The 23501-nt window shown below is 39.0% G+C and overlaps 1 protein-coding gene across 3 annotated transcripts in view; it reads left to right on the top strand.

Moving 5' to 3' along the window:
* The first annotated feature begins 8969 nt into the window (after nucleotides 1-8969).
* The window catches only part of MED13L (mediator complex subunit 13L), a 296930-nt gene continuing 282398 nt past the window's right edge, over nucleotides 8970-23501 (top strand). For all 3 annotated transcript variants that reach the window (XM_063085359.1, XM_063085358.1, XM_063085361.1), the window contains exon 1: nucleotides 8970-9149. In XM_063085359.1, coding sequence (XP_062941429.1) covers nucleotides 9078-9149 — 72 coding nt within the window. In that variant the 5' untranslated portion in view covers nucleotides 8970-9077. The remainder of the gene's footprint in view (nucleotides 9150-23501) is intronic.

Genomic DNA, 23501 nt, shown 5'->3' with positions numbered 1-23501 from the left:
TTTGGCTTTTACTTTGAGTGAGATGGGAGCCATGGAGAACTGCAGAGCAGAGGAGTGACATAATTTGACTTAGGTTTGAATAGGATCTCTCTGGTTGCCATGTGTAGAAGAGAGCATAGTAGGGCCAGGCAGAAGGAATGACAGCCACAAAGAGGACAGTGGCTTAGGTTTGGGTGGTGGCACATTCTGGATATTCCATTTAACCTTTCACTTTGCAAAATGGGGTAATAATAGTATTTCCTTCATGGGGTTGTTGGCAGGATTCAATGAGATCATGGTGCTAAGTTCATGGCCTAGTGCCTGGCGCATGGTAAGAACTCAATAAATATGCCTATGTTTGTTACTGTTACTGACTTTCCTGTGAGGTCAGTATAATTATGCCCATATCATGGATGAGAAGACCGAGGCTCAGAGAAGTGAGGCCACTTATCCAAGAGCAGATGGCTGGTAAGTGGCAGAAATATATTATTTCACCATAGGGCATTTGGGGGAAGCACACCAGGCTGATAAAGAAGGTGGAGAACTCAGAACAAAGGGCTGAATGTGTCTGAAGCATGGAGAAGCTCTGTAGCCTCATCTTAGTAAAAGGCAACAGTGGCCAAAGCCCAAATCCTGCCTCATACTTCTAAGGTGTGTGACCTCAGACAAGTCACTTCACCTCTCTGAGCCCCAATTGTCTCATCTGTAAAATGGGAACTAGGATAGGCTCTACCTCATAAGATAGTTGTGAAGATTAGATGTCTGGCATAAAATGAGCTTGTTAAACATGTCCGGAAAACAACCCCCTCCTGAAGAGATGGTATGGGAAGGAGGAGCTTAATGGGTGGCTTAGGGTATGTCTTAGCTGGTTAGCTCCACTAGGAGATGGGAGAAGAAAGCCTTTCTTCTGCTGGAATTTTGAGAAGTGACTGATTAGGTTATAATAAACAGGCTCATCAGGATGCTCATGCTATGTAAACAGTGACCTCCTCATAAAACCACAAATAGAGAATAATGCTAAATGTGCTTTGAGTTATTGCATGGTTAACATGAAATAAAGTCTACTCATTGGAAAATCATTTTAAGGGCCCCCCCCCTTTTTTTTTAAGTGAGGAGAATATTTACTGAGGGTTTTTTTTTTTTTTTTTTTTTTTTGGTTGGGGGGTAGAATAAAGAAGGAGCTTCTATGTTTGGTAACCATTGCAAAATGCCGGTAGCAAATCCCCATAACACTACTCACTAACGTTTATAGAAGCTGTTGTGATTAAGTGGGAAGCAAGCTACCAAAAAATCTACAACAAGAAGTCAGCAAAGTAAGATCAAGAGACTATAAAGTAAACAATATATAGAGAATGAAATGTAATTTATTTCCTTGGGGAAGTGATCTGTACTGACAGCAGCAACAGCGTGACTCTGTACACATATTCCGTTTCCATCCACGACAAACTATTGCAGTCAGCGCATTTGAAAATTGAGAAATTGTGTATGCAATTTAAAAAGCCAATTGATTATAACTCACTAGCAGCCTAAGAGATTGGCAGGCCATTTTAGAAAGGGATAACTGAGACCCAAGCAGGAGAGATGAGTTGTTTCTTACCCTTGCTGGGAACTTACAGTCCAGGTGACCAGAGAAACCAATGAAACTGTCACTGGTGTGAAGTGAAGACAAAGGGATGACTCGAGTTTCACATGTGGCATTTTTTATTGCCGCCAAATTGTCACCAGAGTAAGGACTGTGCTCCTTCCAAGGGTTGCTTTTAAATAAAATGATCTGTTGTAGAAAGCAAGATCTGGCCCCGGGGCAGGGACCCAGCCAGCTGGAAGACACACACCTGTGCTTGAAAACAGGAAACGTCTTCTCTGACCTGGGGACTTAAAGTGCCAGACAGTTTGGAGGGACCTGGTATGGTCCCTGGAGGATGGTGGCCTTTGTCTAACATGCCGGGACCTGGATGTCAGTTCTCAAAGAGCAGCAGCATCTGGGTGGGGTGGCCAGATCAGTTACCTTCTCATCCATCCAGACCTTGGCTGAAGTCCCTGATTTAGGCCACCGGTGAAAAGACATTTGTCTTTCTTACAGAATCCCTCCAGGAGCTTGGAGGCGTGGGCCTGGCCCGGAGCACTGAAAACAGAAAGGGTGAGGTGTGCTGGCAGAGCTGCTGGAGAAGTTGGCATCTCTTCTCCCAGAGTGCAGCCTGGCTTCAGGCCACCTGGGCAGGCCCTTTCTCTCATGAGCATTGAATTCACACTTGCACACCATGGAGAGGAAAAGTTATAGAATTCACCTTGTGTACACTCTCTTCTCTTAAAAATGATTTTGTTCACACTAAAACCTGGGCTGGCCATTGTATATTGAAGCTATTCAGGTTGGTGTGTGTCTATATGTCTGTCCAAAAGAAACAGAATTTAGTTTCAGGTGACACATTCCATCACCTACTATGGTCATAGCCTGTGATACGTAGGAAACTTAGTGGAGGCTGAAAAATTATGAATATAGTCACCTTCTTTTAGTCAAACAGCAGTGTAGTCAAAGAAAAATATCAGGGAACACTGTTCACACACTTCTTTATTCCTTATTATGGGCTATTTGAAGGCAATTCATTGTGGGCTACTAAAATCAGTGTTATCTGAAGTGAGAGAGTCCTTCTTATGTGTTGATAAATGCCAGTGAATCCAGTTAATTTAAGCTCATTGAAATTTTTACAATTCAAATCATTGCATAAATTATTTCTTTGGTGATGTTTCTTGGACTTCAATCTCCTCCTACAATTTGTAGAAAGGAGCCCTATGTCTTAATAATAATAGCTGATATTTATTGAACACCTACTAGGTGTCAGACAGATGCTGAGTGCTTTGTGTGCAGTAACTCACTAAATGCTGACAATATTTCTAGGAGGCAGATACAAGTATAACCTTGCTTTAGGGATGAGGAAACTGAGGTACAGAGAGGTTTCATCATGGCCCATAGCAGTCAAGAGAGTAAGTGGAAGAGCTGGGATTTGAACTAAGTCTGGTCCAACTCTAAAGCTCTTGCCCTTACTCACCTCTCAATCACTGATGCGCAAGGACTGCTGCTCCAAGCTGGCAACAACTGCTGTTGTTTTTACTTCATCCTCTGTACTGTCTTAGGGGAGAGGTTGGAACAATTAGGAAATCCTTAGTGGTTTATGAGCAAAGCTGTTATTGCCCAAGGCAGCGTAGCTTGATTGGTATAAGACCCTTCTCTCAAAGGGAACTTAAAACATCAACCTAAAAATTGAATTATGAAAGCGAAGGAATGAAAAGTACAGTCCTGCCTCATGGAAGTGTCCAGAAAATCTTTATGAAATTATGGAATGAATTACCTTGTCCGTGCCAGGTGAGAGCAACTGAAGATTGGTGTTTGTCATCGTGCCAAGCCCCTTATTGGTCTCATTGGAACTGCATTTGGTTTTCTTATCTTCTAAGCTGCTGACTTGAACAGCAAACAACTCAAGAGGAAATGCAGATGGTCGAACACCCAAGAGAAGATCAACCTCACTAGAGTTGGGAAAGAAAATTCAAACAATAACACCATCTTTCACCCATCAGGCTGGCAAAAATTTAAAAAGATTGTCAACATCCAAATGCTGGCAACATTGTGAGGAAGTGTATATTCTTCCTGTATTGCTCAAGGGAGTGCAAATTGTTACAACCTTTGGGGAAAGTCTTCTGGCTGTATTTATTAACAATAAAAATACACATTTATTAACAATAAAAAAGCAATCCTATTTTGGGGACTTTATTTTACAGAAATAAAAGTGTCAGTACAGAAGAATGTATGGATAAGGATATTTACTGCACCCTTATTTAGAATAGGAAAGAACTAGAAACCACCTGAATGTTCAGGAATAGGAGAATAATTGGATAAATTACGGCACAGATGTTCTATGAAACATTACACAACTAATAAAAGAATGAGTTAGATGCAGATATATATAGGCCTAAAGGTATATTTGCGGTCAATTGTTAAGTGAAAAAAGCAGATCGCTAAGTAATAGATATGACATAATCCCATTTCCATAAAAAAAACATCTCTTAGAAATGTGTCAAGTTGTGTTGGTTGGTATGAGTACAGGGGAGGGAGAGTAACGATCCACAAGAATGTGTTAAGTTTGGTTATCTCAGTGAGGTAGAGAGAAGAGTATTCCCTTTTTCTTGGTATGCTTGTATACTGTTTGACTTGCTATAGCTGGCATTCTATACTTTTGTTACATGAAATAAAATAAATCCAATAAAGTTTAGGTTAAAGGGAAAAAAACTTCGAGTGATATGACTGGGTGACATTTTCCTTGTACAAAGATGGACAAGTGACTGTGATTGTTATAATTTATTGATCTCTGCCTTTGAAGCCAGGCACTGTGCTAAGAACTTTCTCTGAGTTATCACTCTGGGAGGTCAATGCACAGGGAGAAATGGGGGTCTCAGGGGTTAAATGACCTGCTTAAGCCTGCACAGCTAGAGCACGACAGAGCAGGGATTGGAACCCAGGTGTGTCTTACTCTGAAGCGATATTCTTAACTCCTACAAAATGCTCCAATCTTGCGGCTGTGGCAGCTTCCTGTGGTCATTCTAATAGATGGTTCCTCCTCTGGTCATATTTTTGCTTCCATTTTCTCTCTGCCATTACATTTGTAATCATGAAAGGGAACTAACCTGTCGTTCTCAAAATAAGACCTGAAACCTGTGCAGAGTGCAACTTCTGTTGCCTTCTGGGCAGCAGGCATTCTCATAAATGCGGAAACTAAGTCATGAGGATGCTTATGAGGGGCCTCGCATCTAGGGAATTGGACTCAGACTCCTCGTGCCAGGTTCCTTGCTACTTCCTACTAGACAGTTGATGGTTTTTCTTTTGTTTTGTTTTAGTCTTATCTCCTGAGGTTTTCTATCAACTCCCATTTCTTTCTCTATTGAGTAAGAATTCTGCAGATCTTTATCAGTAATCTCAACTGTGCAGAAAGTCAAAGAATTTCCTTGCTAGAAATGACCTGAAGGATCACCTGAGCTGCTGTTTTCACACATGAAGAAACTGAGGCCCAGAGAGGTTGAGTGACTTGTCCAAGATAACAGGCTGCTCAGTAGTGCTTCTGAGACTAGAACCCAGTTCCCCTGAGATCTCCTTCTGTATTTATGTTGTTAGGGTAATCACACACAGCACTTGTAGACTTTTCTCTTCCACTTTGTGGCCTTGGATTTGACAGCCAAGGAAATCTCCTTGATTTTTCTTTTTTAATCTTGTTTTATTTGCTTTTTAATTTACTTTTATGGTGCCATGGTTCATTACTCTGTTTTCAATTTTACTTATTGATTGACTTTTGTTGTTTATAACTTAATGCATCGAATAAGTAATATATGCATTTGGTAAAAAAAAAAAAAAAAAGGAAAAAAGAAGATGAAAACAGTACAGTGAAAATTTATCTTTCCACCCCAACTCCCAGTTCCCCAATTCTCTTCATTAGAGGTAACTAACATTACTAGTAGTGTCTTGTTAACCTCCAGAGATATCTCAATTACTAATCTATTTTTAAGATGATTATTCTTAGTACATGTAGCACTAACTAATTATTTTTAATGGCTGCATAGGATTAAATGATATTGTTAATTATTCCCCACATGATGGACATGCAGGTTGTTTTGTTTTTGCCCTACACACAGTGCTACAGTTCATATGCTTGCACTACATGTGTTTATACATCTGTACTAGTATCTCTGGAGGATAAACTTCTAGAAGTAGAATTGCTGGATCAAAAGGTATGTGCATTATAAATTTTGAATCTTGTCAAATGGACATCCGAAGCTGTGGTGTTAATTTATATTCCCACTGATAGTGTATGAGAAACAGGCCTGTTTCTTACCCCATTTGTCTAAGCTTTTAAAATATTGTCAGTACTTATTATGGGTTTATTTTTTGTTTTTCTTATGATGAGTGTCTTAATCTGCTCAAACTGCTATAACAAATTACCATAGACTGGGTGACTTAAACAACAGAAATTTATTTCACACTGTTCTGGAGGCTGGGAAGTTCAAAATCAACATGCTGGCTGATTCGGTTCCTGGTGAAGGCCCACTTCTTAGTAGAGAAACAGGATATGCAAGCTTTCTTGTGTTACTTCTTATAAGGGTGCTAATCCCATCATCAGGGCTCTACCCTCATGCTAATTACCTCACAAAGGCATCATCTCCAAACATCATTACAGTGGTGATTAGGGAGAGATACATATTCGGTCCACAGCAATGAGAAGTTGATCTTGGGCTGGCCTGTGGCTCACTTGAGAGAGTGTGGTGCTGATAACACCAAGGCCATGGGTTCAGATCCCACATAGGGAAGGCCGGTTAGCTTATTGGGTGAGCATGGTGCTGACAACACCAAATCAAGGGTTAAGATCCCCATACCAGTCATCTTTAAAAAAAAAAAAAAAAGAGGTTGATTTTACCTATTCTGTAAACTGTCCATGTCCCTTGCCTGTTTCTCTATTAGGTTTTGCTGGGAGTTTTGTTTTTCTTTCTTTATTTTTATTGTAACATAGTTGATTGCACATATCTGTGGGGTACGGAGTTGAATATCATTACCTGTGTGCAATATGTGATGCTCAAATCAGGATAATTACTATATTCATCACTATCCAATGTAATCGTTTTTTGTGGCTCTTTACCAATTCCTCCCTTACCACCCCCTCCCTTTTTTTTGGTTAAACCTAAACTTGCAGAAGAATGAGAAGTTGGTGATCAGGTGTGTAGGATGAAGGCCCCCTGGGATGCACATACATTGCATCTGGATGAAATGGACCATGACACGGTATGATTGCTCAGGCCTAAGTAACACCATGAATGCTGATAAAGCGTGCCCCTCCCCCCAACACTTTCGTTAATAGTATCTCAAAAGAAATCCACAAAATTGTTTTGAGGTCAGTGGGTCAACAATTAAGATGCCTTTTTGATAGGTGAGGAAATGAGGCTCAGAGAGTTAAATTATGTTGGTCAAGGCAACATTACCAGGGATAGCAGAGCCAGCTAGAGGCATCCTTCCATGGAGCCTCCTGAATTCATGTTTGGACTCTGGGGTCAGATAGACCTGGTCTTGAGCCAGTCACTAACTGTGAGAACTTAGAGATGCCACTGCACACCTCTGAACTTTGCCTTTTTACAGTGTAAGAGTAATAACAGTATCTACGTCGTTGTTTGGAGGGCTATGTGAAATAATGTATGTACATTCGTCATAACATAGTGTTCGCCATGATAATACATATTATAACATGCTGCTCATGTGTTTTTGCTTTAGCAGTATTTGTGGTAGTTTGGAAGCTCAGTTCCTATGTCTAAGACTTTTTTCCTTTTATTAAGCGCCCATATTTCCCCTATTTTCTTCTCATCCTCTCTTCTAGTCTAATCCACCTGAAACAGCAGGCTCTTCCATGTTCAGAGGCATACTAGTGAAGAAGTTTTCTCTTCCCCACCTTTTCAGGGAACAAATGCCTTGAGGGCTGGAAGAGAGCCTCCTCATACCAGAACTGCTCCTGACACCCAGACTTGGTACTCTCAGGAAATGTTGATTATTTAATAAATGGAGCCAACAGGAAGGCTCTGCTCCCAACACAGTGCCTGGCAGTTATAACGGATCCTGGCATATAGCAAGAGCTCAGGAAACATTTATGCAATGAATGAATGAATGAATGCACACAGCAACTAGGAATAAGGGCTCAAAAAGCATTTCTGTATTAAATGCATAGTATCTGGAACATAGTAAGCGCTCACTAAATGGCACCAGTGAATATCCCTGGACGAAGCTTATAAACCTAGTAGTACAAGAGCTGGGTTTCACTATACATGAGTGTCAGGGTTCGAATCCCGACTCCTCAGGTTTGAGACCTGGAGCAAGTGACTTAATCTCTTTGTGCTTCAGTTCTTTCCTCTGTAAAAAGCGGACGACGGCGAAAGCCTTCAGTAAGACACTCCCTGGAGCACTTGGACCTGCAGCCTGGCCCACAGCGGGTCCCTGACGCGCCAGCCGGCCCGGTGCGCTCGGGGCACTAGCGAGAGGCCCCGCGCCCTCTGCTGCGGCCGCCACGGGCGTGCCCGGGGCTCACGGTAGCTCCCCGCAAAGATCTATGACACCGTGAGGGGGCGGGGCGCCCACGCGGACAGGCCAGAGCAGCCTCGGACCCGCAGTCCTTAACCCGCCGGGGAGTCCGGCCGCCTGCACTTCTTTCTCTCTCTCTCTCCGTCTCCCTCCCTCCCTCTTCCCCGCCGGAGAATCCGGCGGCGTTCGGCTCAGCAGCGCCTCCCGCGAGCCGCCGCCACAGCCACCGCTCCGGGCCCCTCCCCCGCCCCCCCCCGCGCGGCCGGCGCCCGTCACGTGACGCGGCACCAGCCAATGGCGGGCCGAGCCGCGGTCGGCGGCCGCCATTGCTGTCAGAGTGAGCGAGCCCGGGGAGGGAGGAGAAGCGAGGCTGACTGGGGAGGAGGGGGGGGGTGGGGGAGGAAGAGGAAGGAGGGGACGTCGCTCGGCTGCCGGGGTCGCCCGCTGGCTTCGTCCGCACCCCCCCCTTCGCGAGTTCGCGCTCCGCGGCGGCGGCGGCTCCGAGGCGGCGGCGGCGGCGGCGGCTCCGGGGCTCGCCTCCCCACACGCGCCGGCGGGGGCCGAGGGGGAGTCGGTGGCTGGAGATAAACAAGGCGGCGGCAGCGGCGGCGGCGGCTGAGGAACAGGGAAGGCGGAGGCGGCGGCCCGCCCGCAGCGCCGGCCCGGGAGGCAGCGGCGGCCCTGAGAGGCGGGGAGGGCGCCGGGCCGTGCGGACAGCGCCCCCCGCCGCCGCCGAAGCCGCCGCCGCCGCCCGAGCAGGAAGGAGCCTCGCGGCCGCCGCGAACCCCCCCGCTGGCCCGGGCCTGCCGCCCCCGGCGCGGCGTCGCCGCGGCGCCTCCCTCCCGGCCGCCGGCTCTCCCGCCCTCCCCCGGCGGCGGCGGCGGCGGCTGCTGCTGCCCGGCCGTCCCGCGCTCCCCGGCGAGGCGCCGCTGCCCGGCCCGGCCTCGCCTCGGACGCCTCGCTCCGACATGCCCCTCTCTGGCGGCCGGGCTCGCGGAGGATCATGACTGCGGCAGCGAACTGGGTGGCGAACGGGGCGAGCCTGGAGGATTGTCACTCCAACCTCTTCTCGCTGGTGAGTAGCCGGGCTGCGGGGAGGGGGCTGTGCCGGGCGGGGGGGGTCCCCGACCTCCGCCGCGGACCAACTTTCTCCTCCCGCCGCCGCGACTTCGCCCCTCCCTCGCCTCTCCCAGCCGTTCGCCTCTCGCCGATTCTCCCCCTTTTGGATCGTCTATCCCTCGCCTTGGATCCCATCCAGTGTTTATTTGGCTCTTTAAAAATCATTTGTGAGCGCAGCGCTCGGCGTGGAATTTGCATGTGGAAGTCTCAAAGCTGCGGATTCTGGGTCGCACTTCAAACGCCCACCCTCTATTGCCATCACACCCCCCTTCCCCTCCCCTTTCCCCCTTTTTTCCTAACTGTGGAAAGCTTGCCTTGTGCTGCCCGCGCCTGCGATCAGCAGCCTTTTCCCCCTTGTCGGATCGACTGTCCGCCCGCCCGCCTTTTGAATTTTTTAAAAAAAATTCCATAATGACACCTGCAATTTCGCCCGAAAACAGTCGATTGAATGCGATTGTGTCAGTAAAGGACTCTTGCATCCAAAGCTCCTGCGATTGTAAACATCGACAGCAGCCTGCCTCTCGGGGCTTACTACGCTGGAGAGCCTTAAAGCCATTTCACCGAGCCGGGGAAGGTGGAGAGCTTTTTCTTCTTTCTCTCCTCCTGTGTCTTTTAAAAATTGTTTTCTCTATCCTCACAACGAATCCACACACACAAAAAGCAACAAGCTGGGCAGTTTGATAACATCGCTTTTATCTGCCTTTGCCTCTCTCGCGCTCTCTCTCTGATAATTGACAACTTTTCCTTCGGATTTGAATCGTCTGCCTTAATCTTGAAGCAGTTAGGGTGTCAATTGTTCTCGTGGAAGCCTGGCACCCGACGACGGCGTCTAGATTCATCGAAATTAAAAATGTATAGGGCTCCAGCACCTCTTTCCTGGCGGTGGCAGTGACATTTGGTGGTAAATGCCATCTTTGCTTTTTATTGGGTCGTATTACCTAGCTCTGAAAACATTCTCGTTGTTAAACCTGGCGTTTAGGCTAATAATTGCAGTGCGTGGTCTTTAAATATGTGCTTTGTGCATGAGTTACTGTATGTATAGCTATGTGCCCGGGAGAGTACGAATTTGTTTAAATATTGAGCAAAGATTTGTAAACAGATGTAAGGCAATTATGTTTCAAGCGTAGAATATAATTGGAAAATTGGCTGAACAGTTTATTTAATTTAGCTTTTTAAAAAAAAACCAACTTATTTTAAGTTGTATATCCTATTTTGGGAGGGGGGACTGCCTTTTGGAAAGTATGAATTTTGGAAATAGAAGCATTATTTCCTCTTAATCCTTGTTTACACTGAATAAATAATTTAGTGTTCAAATTGTAATTAGGTACATTTAATTATGGGTGGCATAGAAGCTTTTTTTTCTTTGAGGCTAGTGGAGAAGTACAAATTCTTGCCAACTTTTCAAGTGAAAGTGTTATTTATTAAGCATGTTACAGTATTTATGCAGATAAAATCAACACGTGATTTTTACCTACAGTGACTGATATAGTGTCATTGCTTCCACTGTAGTAAGATAAGGTTAAAATTTATTCATCATTTTAATCCAGATATTTAATCTTAAAATTCAATTATAAACTGTGATTTTTCCTATCAGTTTTGTGGTAATTTTCCCTTGATCTTTTGATATGTGGGAATAAAACTCATTTTGCTTCTTCTTTTAATCCCCTCAATCTGTCGTCTAGGTATCAGTCAGGTTCAGAGACTCTCATAGATTAGAAAACATATTGATTAAGGGGTATTTAAAATGATTTTTGTTTGTCGGCTGGTGACCACATTGACACTTTTACAGGTAATTAAAATAACCAAGTAGACCAATATCAGTGAGGAGAGTTCTTCCAAATTACCTGATATCATGCTGACTGGTATGGCTTGTGTGTATGTGGCTAATTTATATACAGTATATTTGGTAGGCAAATGAAAGTATGTGTATAGACTGTCTTTAGGACATATCATTTCTTTTACCTTTTTTTTTTTTTTTTAAGCTTAAGTAAGGATGATAATGTTATAGAGATAAGATGCTTGAGATTCTTTTGGAGAAACAAACAATTTTGTAGGAGAGGGTTTCTGTACTTTGATTTTGACTGACAAAAGATTTGTGTTTTGGGTATTTCTCCCTTAAACCTCTTTAAACCAAGGAATTGATTTTTATATATATATGTAGGAATTACTCTTTAGGTAGCAACTTTGAAAGGCATAACTTCAGAAATGCTTAGGTTTTTTTTTTTTTTTTTTTAAGTTCTGAATCGGTTAAACTGCTGACTATTATACATTTTCTGGTTCCAAATTAAGAATTTTTCTTGAAAATCATATACATCAGCAACCTAAAATATTAAAAATATGTTGCCTAAAGTACAATATAAAGACTAGTTAATTCCAGAGGGGGTATAATCATCACTTGTTCAAAAGAAAGTGTATAAAATAAGAACTCTTTATGTGTTTAACAATAGTACTTATTTTTTTCTCCTGGTCTTCAGTTTTTTTTTTTTTTTTTAAGCAGAGAAGAGTATTGCTTATAGAGAATTTACCTAGATACTCTATTATGTGGATTGAAATTTAAACTAGAGATTAAAGTTCTGTACCACAGTAATGATCCATTAACTTTCTGTTACCTTGTGTTCATTATGGCTTAGCAAAATTTGATTATGTAATCAGGTGCCTTAAAATTTTTGCTAGTCTTTTACTTATTTTGTTTTCTGATTTTCTACTGCATAATGCAGCATCAAATTTCCTAAGTTTTCTTCTCAACCTCCATTCCCCTTTCCTAACCTGTGAAAAATGCCATTGTGTATATATATGATATGGATCATTCTATGTGTTTCTTATTCTCACTGCTGTGAGATTTGTAGCTACTGCATTAAATGCATGCCTGGCTGCTGTGCCTTTGTGACTCAAAACTGTTTTCTCATGCTGTCCATCACATTTCTAGGTGATTCTTATTATATATTCACTCAGTTATAATTCAGTTAAGTGTGTTAAACCTGCCTTTTTGGAAAGTGTAACAGTGCACCTATGGTATGTGAGCTTGCCCTTGTGAGAAGACATATTATAATTTCCATATGTTAAGTATATCTTTTCATTTCCATGTTGAGATAATATAGAGACAGCGGTTTTATGCCCTTTAATGAGGTTTAAGTATGTACTGTTTGACACGAGGGAATGATTTTGAATTCTTAGGTATGTTTGCTCCACATTCATGTTGTTTTATTTGCTTAGAATCTTCCTGACTACAGATAATTGGGTGATGATATCAAATTCTTACTGTGAATCGAAACCCATGTATATACATTAGTACTTAATTCCTATTGAGGACTATTAATTCTATATTTGAAGCTTTTAAGGTAATCTGTTGTTGACCTAATTTCTTTTTGTCTTAGGAGATTTATTTTTTTGTAGAAAGGGAAGACGGTTGTAAATGTAGAAACTTTGAAATCTTTTCTTTTGAGCTAGAGCCAAATGGGGAGGACTAGCAAATGAAAATGAGGAAAAGTGAATGATTAGTTTTCTAAAGTGACAAAATACTATACACAGTGTATTTTCTGGTCTCAATTTGCAATTTTAATATTTACATTTAAGGTTATCTTTTTTCATGATGGTTCATTTTCTCTAATGAAAATATTTATAATTTGCTAATGTGTGTTTTCTGTTTAGCATTTTGTTGTTAGTAACGCATGGTTTTACAGTATTTATATATTTTTAATAGCAATAATTGCTACCCGGTAATAGTTGCCATATTAACCTCCAATTGCTAGTAAATATTTTTAAGTACATAATAGACAGCAATTTAAGGCATAGTGTAGCAGTTTACTGGACCATTTAAAAGAGGCATTTGTACGTGTGATGAGTTCATAATTTTAAAGGGAAAACAATATACCTAAGACCGGTGTGCTGCAAATATTTTGCTGCGTTATTGCTTGATGTACCCATTGGGAAGAAGTTAGGTTGGGCCTGTGTTTCTTTTTCTTTGTGAGGAGAATGGGCAAGAGGGGGTGCATTTAGTACAATAAGTGTTTATTGAGTTAATGCTGGGTGCTTATATAGCTTATCACAGAAATTGGAATGGTTTGGTTAATTTTTCATGAATGTATTAGGTATTCATTTGGAAAAAAAATCTCATAAAGCATTCCTTTAAATAACATGAAGTTATGGTAGTGGATTATATTAATTAGTTATGGAGAAATTGATCTTTTTTGTTCACTGGCTAATTTAGCCTAGTTAATTGGATTCATCAGACACTTTGAGGTCTCCCCTACTCTTGAGATTACGATAAAGAAGATGCTCTGTTACCAGTTTGTACTATATGCTATAAATTGTGATAAACATTTTCAAAGATAGGTCTATTCTTTAGTTATATTTGTCAAATTATTTAAAATTAAGATGAAACTCTTACCTCAATGTAAATAATAATGAGATTTTCTGGTTGTTTTTTATGAACAGTTAATTCAACTATTAAGTTTGATCAAAGACTGAGACATTTGACTTATTTTTCATAAAAGAAAATAATAGTAATATTGTTACACTCCTTTAAACTAGTAGTAGAAGTACTGATTTATTTTTTTTCTGAAAGTGGATAATACATTTATTTCATAGGAGCTAGCCAGTGACAGCAATCAGATAAAGCTTATGAGAATTAGTACTGTGGTTGAATATTAGGTATTATTATTATTATTGAACTGTGCATTGCAACCAGAGAAAAAAGATTTCTGTAACATTACCATTAGTGTCATTTATTTAAGATGCATTGTGCACAAATCTGGTTTACAAACTATTGTTATTGTATATTGTTGGCTACCAGAATTTCTATTTTGTCATTTTATAAACATGTCTATTATTGTTTTGAGAAATTGCATTTACCACATTGCAAAGTGAGAGAATTAGGTAGCCTAAATATGTGCCCGTTAGGGTATAGTAAAAAAAAAAAAAAAAAAAGAAAAAGCACACACATTTGTTTCATAGGATTTGCTGAGAGTTTTGGAATTAGTGAATCAGTATCTGTAATGTAGTGTTCTTGGAATTTAGGACTTTTCTCCCCTCTTGAGTCATTTAATTTCTTTCTGATGCCATTCAGATAATTTCCCTTTATAGTATATGCTTTCATTGTTTATTTGAAAGATTTGAAGGTGTTAGCTTCATTCTGTTGGGGGAATTCACATCATTACATACAGGAGATGATATTCCATTAATCTTGGTAAATATTAACATAAAGGATGAATTGTAAATTCAGACTAATTTGCATGAATGAAATATATATACTTGCCCAATTTTTGTTTAGTATAAAGTCACTTGTCTACATCAGCAGTTTTCTGTCCTTTAGTTGATATAAAGATAGTTTTAAATTCTGTTATAATGTTCCAATTGGTATGTTTATTTCAGAGACAGTTCCCCTACTCTATTACATTGTTTCATTACATAACTTTTAAGATAACCTGTAGTATAGAATAAATTCTATCTTCATAAGTTAGCTATAATAGTCCTTTAGGAATGCCTGTTTTACTTACATTTATTTTAGCATGTTTTAGTTATATTTGTTAGGGTAGAGTTGTTTTTCTTTTTTAAGCTAATAAAATGTTTTTTTAGAATATATTTGGATTCTAGTCCAAAAAAAAAGATGACTTCCCTCCCCCCCCTTTCTAGGTGACAGTTAAGAGACTTAATTTTGTTCAAGGGAAAATTTTAATTTTATTGGCATCTTCATACTCTGTTTTATTATGTATATTTCTGAATGTTTATTTTCTCATTCTGGATAAATTGTGCTAGAATCTTATTAAAACTGTATTTCCACTACTGTGAAATAGCACAGAGCCCTGGCTGACAGCTTTCTACATTTTGTACTTTTTTTAGTATAGTGAAATTCCATTACTGTTAAAGTAACCTCCTGAGTTGATCATATTAACATTTCATTTGTGCTTTTATTTTGCATAGTTTAAATTTGTGGCTTTAACTTCAAAAAAAGGATAGGAGAGGATAAAGAAACTTGCAGGTAAATATTTCTTCTTTTTGAAACTTCATTAGATCTTTTTGCTGTAATAGTTTGTCTTAAGTTTGTATTAAATCAATGCATGAATTGGATATATTTAAGACATTTATTTGATATTAATTAAATTTGAGGAAAATATTTTTTTCAAATAAAACAATTGTGAACAGAATTTTATATTAAGTGGAAATTTCAAAAGTTGATAATCTAAAAGTATATTAAAATGAATGAAAATTATTGTGATCATTTTCCCTCCCCCAAAGAACATTCATAAGTTTATGAGGAAGTATTTCTGAGTAAGATACATGAAGTTTCCTCATATTTCCAGATTATTTCATTAAATAGGAAAGATGATTAAATCCATCTGAGCCTAATTTGAGAGCTCATAAATAAAGTATTCAAAAGAGTATAATTGGTATGACAAAATTTTGTGTCGACAATTCTTACAATTGACTTTTAATGTCTTAAGGAGAAATAAGGAAAAACATACATATATCTAATTCTGGAACATTTGGAACCAGCTACTGGTTTTTATGTATGCATATATGCCTGGCACAATCCTACTCATCTTTTAAATACTAGTTCAAATGTCACTTTCTCTGTGAAGCTTTCCCTGACTCTCACAGGCAGAACTAGTCACTTTGGCTCCTGATATGTGCCTCCTTCTATGTACCCCTCTGATAAGCAGATGAGCTTCTGTAGTAAGCCAGTGACCCTGTCGAAATCATCATTGCATTCTCTTCGTAGTTAGTTGCTCATTAACTATTTATTAAATGAAAGAATGCTGGACAGCTATTCTTTTCTCCATTCCCCAAGGGAATTCTCATTGCTCTTTTGTGTCCAGATCACAAGTATGCTGTTTTTATTTGAACTTATTTAGATGCTTAGCTCTGTGATTATCTAGGCTGTATGTACTGTGCCTTGGTAATATTTTAGATGAATTCTAAAAATACTGTATTAAACAATTCCAACTGATCAAGAGATGTGTTCTTATACCTCAAAGGAATAAGAATTCAGTTAGTATTTATTTTCTATAGTGTGGTAGGCAACCTATAGGTTTTGGAACCTCTTGGGAATTTTGTTTGGAGTTTGATCCAGAATTCCTTAATTTTTATTCTTTAAGCTGTACAAGAGGGCTTTGTTCAACCTTCAGTTGTAAGATTACTTTACATGAGCCCAGTAGAATGGACAATGAAGTGGTAATAGGGAAACTTGAGTTGTATTAAAAATTTTTACTAGTGACTAGCCAGATCACCTTGGTCACATAATGGTTCTGTGCCTTAGTTTCTTCTTCTGTAAACTTGGTGGAAATACGGAGGGAAGGAGGTATGAAAAATAATTTTGAGTACCTTTTAAGGAAAGCACTTTGGATGACTAGACAATGTTCTTACTAGAAGAGACCTCTAGTAAATTATAACTAGAGTTATAGAGTTACCCTAGCAGTTGACCAGGAAGTTGGAATGGTGAAGTGACTTGTTTAAAGTATAGCAGTTATGTTGTATTTGTACTTTTTGTATTTTTTTTGAGAGAGCAGAGGATTAAATTGTTCTTCTTGTGTCTTTCCTCATAAATAAGCCATGTTTGAGAAGAAAAACTTGTAATTCATCTTTGGATGTTACAACTTTTCATTTGTGTGTATGAGTCACAGTTGCATGGTGTGTCATTAGTGTGCTGGGTGATTCTGCTGTACCAGTTATGAGCTATGACTGGATGAGACTGGGAATTGAACTATGGCTCTTATTTGGTAGTTTAAGCTATTAATTCCTTGGCAGCTTTGGAGTGCTCTGTGAACCTTAAATAGCAGTTCTATTAACATTTTGAGATTTGTCTCAGGGAATGTCAGAAATAGTACTTAAAAAATATATTTTTCTTAAATACTAAATCATGTTTTAGTCACAACCCTTATTTTAAACCCTTACTATATTTGCGTGTCACAACTCTTACTATATTTTAAACAGAGAGAACTCAACTACTGTCCAATTTCTATTTTCTGTTTAATAATGTGGCAGTATCTAAAAATATAGTTTAGCCCTTGTAGAAGGAAGGAAAGCCCTCCCACAAATCTGTATTTTTTATATTAGTCATGTTGAATAAGAATAGTGTTTCAGTTTTGTTCTGAGGTTTAGAATATTACATGTAGGTGGTCTCCAGCATTCTAAAATATTAGAAAAAGGTAACTTGTAAGTTTGTTTTCACAAAAAAATCTCCCTTGACTTCTGTTGCTGCAAATGGTGGTTAAGTCTATTTACCTTGTATTGTACTTAATTAGGTGTGTTACATAACTCAAATGCTATTTATGGCAGCAATTTTATAGGAATGAATTTACAGTTTCTCTTCCTATTTAGAATGTCAGGAGCACCTTTCCTCTGACTATAGTCCTGGCAATCAGAGCAGGCTCTCTTTAAACTCTTCTCCTCTCCAGGCCGTGGGAGTGAGGAGGTTCCCAGCTCTAGGCTCTCTTGTAGGTCTAGGAGAGGATTGCTGTCTGAAAGAGAGACTTAAAGAGAGTGTTGAGAGGTGAGGATGGCTCCCAATGGGAGAAGCAGCAGTATGGAGTGAGGATTCAAAGCAGATTTTACCTTCCCTTCCTGCAAGACCCACTGCTAGCTTCTCTTTGCTGATAACCCCCCCTTTTTTTTTTGGGTGGCTGACGAGTATGAGGATCCGAATCTGTGACTTTGGTGTTATAAGGCTACGCTCTAATCAGTTGAGCAACTGGTCAGCTCTGCTGATACCTTTTTATTAAAAAGTTGAGAGTAGTGGCAGGTTCTGTGATGTCATCAGGAAAATATTTTGTATTTCTTTATGTTTTAGATCTTCCCTAAAAGGGCTCAGGGTCTGATTATCTGGGAAAAGGCCTGTATGTACTGTTTAATTTCTAAGATGCTATATGTTAGGTACAGAGGGAGAGTGACATGGACTTGCATAATACCTTGTAGCCAGAAAAACCCAGGAGGGAAGTTTTAAACTAGATCTTGAAGGAATGGGTGGTGGCTGTGGCTTGCTAGAGAGGAATGGGAAAGACATTCTTTAGAAGCTCAATTGACAACTCTGAGTTTCTATCCTTGAGAATCTACTAGGATGGTATGAAGGAGAGCACTTCTAATTTATGGTCCCAGTTTTTGGCCTCCTTTTAAAAAGCAGTACAAAAACTTACTGAAATTGAATTTTTATTTGGTGGAAAATTTGAAGTGTGGGCAGGCCAATTTAGATTAAGAAATTGTGATGTTAAAATAATATTCAGTTTTTCTAAAATAATTCAGTTCTAAACTTTAAAAAAAAGTTTTATATTACGCAAAATGCTAATGACTCAAGTGACAAATATTTCAGAAACTGGACAGACGTGAATCTTAAATGAGCAGATGGGATATGAAACTAAAATGGGAGATAATCCAAGACGATATAGAAACTATTATGAGAAATGAATTGAGGAAAAACAAGTGTGTTAAATGGTATTACATTCAATAATGTGCTTAAAAGCCTTTCTAGGATTGCTCTCTTACATAGACAAATTAGAATTGTTGAACTGTGTAACCCATCATGCTTTAAATTCTGTGCATTTAAAACAAATTAGATTTTGGTTCAGGATTACCTCTCATGAAGCCTAGACTTTTAAGTCGTGAATGTATATGTTACATGTGCTTTAAGCAGACGGTGTAATTTGCTTTCTCTGAATAAAGAAAAGGAATAACCATGATTTTTCAAAGACAATTGTGGTGTACGTTGGAGGGGAAAAGTAAGGAGTGAAAGATGAGGAAGTTTGCTATTTGGGAAGCTTGGTAGTTGGTTTAAATCATTATATTTAATGTTGAGGGTAAAATCTGGGTTATGATGGGTTGAGGAATGAAGGAATGGCAGGACATGTAACTGCAGATATTTTTTTAGTGGAAGAAGGTTGATTGTGAAGCAAGCAGGGATAGGGGAGTAGGAAGGATAAGAGCCTAAAATGTAGATTTGTGTTTGTAGGCTTAGGAGTAACAATAGTGGAGAGACAGAAGGAAAGATAGAAGACATAAGAAAAGGTGGTAATTGATGAAACAAATCTGGCTGGAGGGTAATTATCAAGAACCCAGCTGATAGGGTTAGTACTGGAAAAGAGTAAGATACCTCTTAGAAATAAAAGATGTGAGGATATAAAAAAGGAATTAATGTGAAGGAAACAGGGACAGTCTCAGTTGTAGCTTGAGTGCTTTTTGAATTCAGAGGTTAAAGATCCTGATGACCTTGAGCCTGAATAAACAAAGTAAATAAAAAAAATTACAGCTAAAAAATTTGCATTTTATTTAATGATGGTTGGTTGCAACAAGCACTTTATTTTTAAAATTTTCCTTTAATGATTATTTTAAAGAGGTTTACAACTTCACTAGTATAAAACTGATTTTGAACTAGTCATGCCAGAACTGATACACATCTAACTAAATGAGAAGTATTCTTCGATGTAAGCCCCCTTGAAATATGCATCAGATAACATTGCCATTGTTTATAATCTTTTGGTCCTTTTCCTTTGGAATTGCTTTTAGAGATAGTTTAGTCAGCCACCCAGAAAATTTTATTTTAAAAGGTGCTTCTTTGGTCACTGTCTTCTCTCTTTGCAGTTTATTATCTTAGTTCTGCTTTTTGCTCTAAATTGCTGCCTAAGTCAGCAATTTAGTACCTTCTGGTGGGGACCTTACTGATGAGAGACAAAAATTCTGGGAAGAGCGCCACTTAGGATATATTGGCATACATATAAGGTGGATGTATGCCAAGAATTCCAAACTTGCTTGAATCTTTGCCTTCTCACCTTCTGGGTCTAGTGGTTCAGAGCAATTTGTTTTCATACAGTGTCAGTGGAGGTGGATTTAGTGGTCCACTGATTGGTAAGACTAGATATGGGGACCAATTAAGTGGGGTGGCATTTTTATGCTTTATGGGGATCAAGGCAAATTATTATAAGGGGAGAGTAGAATTGTAAGTTGTGCCCTGTCTGTGTCTGTCTAGCAGAAAGTCAGGTAACATGTTGAGGTCCATTTTTGGTGAGACTAAAGCAGTCATTAAGAGCAGACTTGGAATGAGTAAAGAAATGTATCCTGTTGAGATAATCTCTTAAGGTTTTACTGAGTTTGGTTTATATGATACCAGAGTTCTTACCTTTGGCCACTTAGTGTTTCATTACTCATTTGAGATTGCCTAGTAAGCTACTTAGTACCCCACATGTGTTTTTTCAGTAATTTCTTATATAGTTGAAGGAGATTAGCACAATAGCACTTAGATGCATTTAGGATTTTACTTTACGGTAGTCTGCCTGAATAGTTTGTATGGGCGAAGGTGCAGAGGATTCTTTACGTCTGTAGGATGACTGTACTAGTTGTTTAGATTACAAGTTGCAGTGGCAAGTATTATTTTCTGTTTGAATTCAGGAATATAATGAGATTTAAAAATATTTTCTCAGCCAGCTTTACTGTCTGTGGGTTTTCAGATTACATAGATAGTTTTATTTATAATTCTCTTTCTTTTTTGGGTACTTTTAGCATTAAAAAAGGGAATTGAAATCCTATCAAAAAGTGTTGTGATGTAATCATAGAGCCATAGATATTTTTAGGAAAATTTAGTTCCATAATATTCTAAACAAATAAGAACAGATACATTTGAAATTTTTAGATTTTTATAACACCTGAGCAGTTTAGTATTTAGAATGTAAATCTGCATCTTAGCTACTAAAGAGCATAAATATTTACCTTCTGAAATACAAGTTCTTAACTAGAGTTTAAGTTACTAAAAACAATTTTCAAAGTATATTGGTTTACATCCAAAGTAGAATCATCTGTACAGATTCAGTCAAATATTCTGATTCCAAATAGAATAAATTCATTAGTTATCTATAAATGACTTGACAGAGATATGCATGAAAATGGTATTTTGTTGCTGTTTGGTGATAACTGTGGTGAAATTGAGCTTTGCAGCCCAGACAGATGGTGCTATTCTTGAATTTGTCTGCAGGATCCTATAACATTTTAATTAAACAGTGGAATGAGTCTCATGAGAACCCATACTTTGGTATATGCAAGCTAATAAACTGGCTTCTTTAGTAAATTTTATACATTTCATTTGAAATAGAAGTTTTCAGCTATTAGGAAATTTTTCTAATGAATCTGTTAAGGTGAGTAGCTAGTATTGGTAGTTTTTGTACAGTAAACTCAAGGAATATTCTTGATGGAAAAACAGGTGGGACTCACTAAGGTAAGTATTTATGTTCTTTCAATGTAACTTTGATTTTGTTGCCAAACTTTCTTATGTGATAGGTGTGATATGCTGTTAAGAACCCAAAGAGCTGACTTTAACAATTTCCAGAAAGCTGTGAGAAATTTAGTGATATATATTAACACCCATTTTAGAAAATAGCTCTTGATCTAGATTCCTTGTAATCTGCCTTAATATTTTAATTTTGGAATTGAAAATAGAAATATTTTAAATAGCCCAGTCTGGTTTTAATACATTATATGGACATAACTTTGTTTAGGCATTCTGTAAAAGTTTGAGTTTGGTGATAATATTTTATGGTTGAGATGAATAAATTTGTCAATTACATAAATAATTACATAAATAATAACACTGATGGGTCATAAAGCAACATTTCTAGATGTTGATGGAAAAATTCTCTTTGATTAGATTTACTTACCTTTTATTTAATGCCTACTCTTTACTGGATGGCAAATAAGACTGAAAGGTGACAAATGATGCCAGATTGGATTACATAAAGGAGTTAATTCTCTGTGCAGAGAGGAATACTTGAAGGGTTTTAAGGAGGATAATGACATGATCAGATATATGTTTTAGAGAGAAAACTCAATGTGGGCTCTGTGGAGAATGGATTGTACTGGGGAGAAACTAAAGGCAGGGAGAAGGCTCATAGAGGAGTCTGTGTGTGAAAAATACCACAGGGCCAGCAGGAATGGAGAGAACGAAATGGATTTAAGTAGTATTTTGGAGTAGTATTGACAGGACTTGGTGACCAATAATATATGTCACAGGAGAGGAATCAGATGGTAAACAGATGTTCTTAGTTTTATGACATTTGCATTTTTGTGTACGTGAAATAGGGAGGAACAGTTGGCAACATCTAAGAGCTGTAGTTGTTAAGCAGCAAACTTATGCTTTGATCACAGGTGTGTATGTAGGAAAGTATTCACTGAGCCTGGGTTCTTGCTGTTAAATTAAGCCCTATAGAACTCAAATAATGTTTTAAGGTAGGGAATAGTGAAAAGAAAGTAAAAACAAACATTAGCATTTATAACCTGCCTATTTTCAGAGAAGATTTGAGGCAGTAAGAATAAGATTTATAAGAGAAGGGAGAGGCAGAGGATAAAGGTGGGGAAGAAAGGAGAAGGCATGATTGGTGAGGTGGGTAGAATAGGGCCTTTGGCTGGTGGTGGGTGGTGACGGTGGTAGTTTGAGGTGTGAATGAGACTATTTTGGTAGGGGAAGAGCTCATGAAATTTTGGTTATTAGAAATGGGCCGGGAGAAATCCTGCTAGGAAGAAAGAAAATGGGGGTGGGGTGAGTACCCTAACAGCAAGTGGCTGTCTATCAGCCTTTGTAACACAGAGACTCTGCTTTTAATGGTGGTAAACTCAGAAAGCAGGTGCATTTTTCCTCTGTAAATCTACTTTGGGATGTTTTTATTAGTTTTTTATAAAAAAGTTTTATTTATGTTAATTTCAGATCAGTGATCTTTTTGGTAGGAGGATGAAATAGACTCCCCCCTCCCCTCACCCCTATTTTCCTTCATGCCTTTGTGGAAATGGCCAGATTTTTGGAGCCATTGGACAGAATGGAGGGGGCATTTGTAAAGACCATAAAACAGTGTTTATCATTGGTGCCTATTCCTCATTCTGATTTTGGGCTCTTTAAATTTTCATTCCTGTCATTCTGTTCTTTGTTTCCTTAGCACTTAGCTTTCTGATTGTACAATATTTATATAGTTATTGAGAGTGTAACTATTAATTATGCCAGGTCATTTTTTCCCTCACATATTGGGAAATTTTTTTCTTCCTTCCATCTTTCCTCCCTCCCTACTTATCCTTCCCTACCTCCTTATCTTTTTTTCCCCAGCACATTCCTGGGCTCCCTGTGCTCTGGAGCCTTCCCTGCCACTGCTGTACTTTTACTTGGCAGCACTAGTTCTCAGTTAAGCGCTAAAATGTACATATGCACTTCAGAGCCTTTTGATATAATCTCCTTGGTGTGGTGGGGACCCTCTCCAGTTGTTTTGAGTGCACTTGCTAGCACAGCATGTACTATCCATTGTTGATTGGCTGTAAATTCATTCAGCTTTCCCATGTAGGGAGATTTTTCATT

Source organism: Cynocephalus volans, chromosome 2 (genome assembly GCF_027409185.1).
Source record: "Cynocephalus volans isolate mCynVol1 chromosome 2, mCynVol1.pri, whole genome shotgun sequence".
Classification (NCBI taxonomy): Eukaryota; Metazoa; Chordata; class Mammalia; order Dermoptera; family Cynocephalidae; genus Cynocephalus; species Cynocephalus volans.
This window is presented reverse-complemented; position numbering and strand designations above follow the sequence as displayed.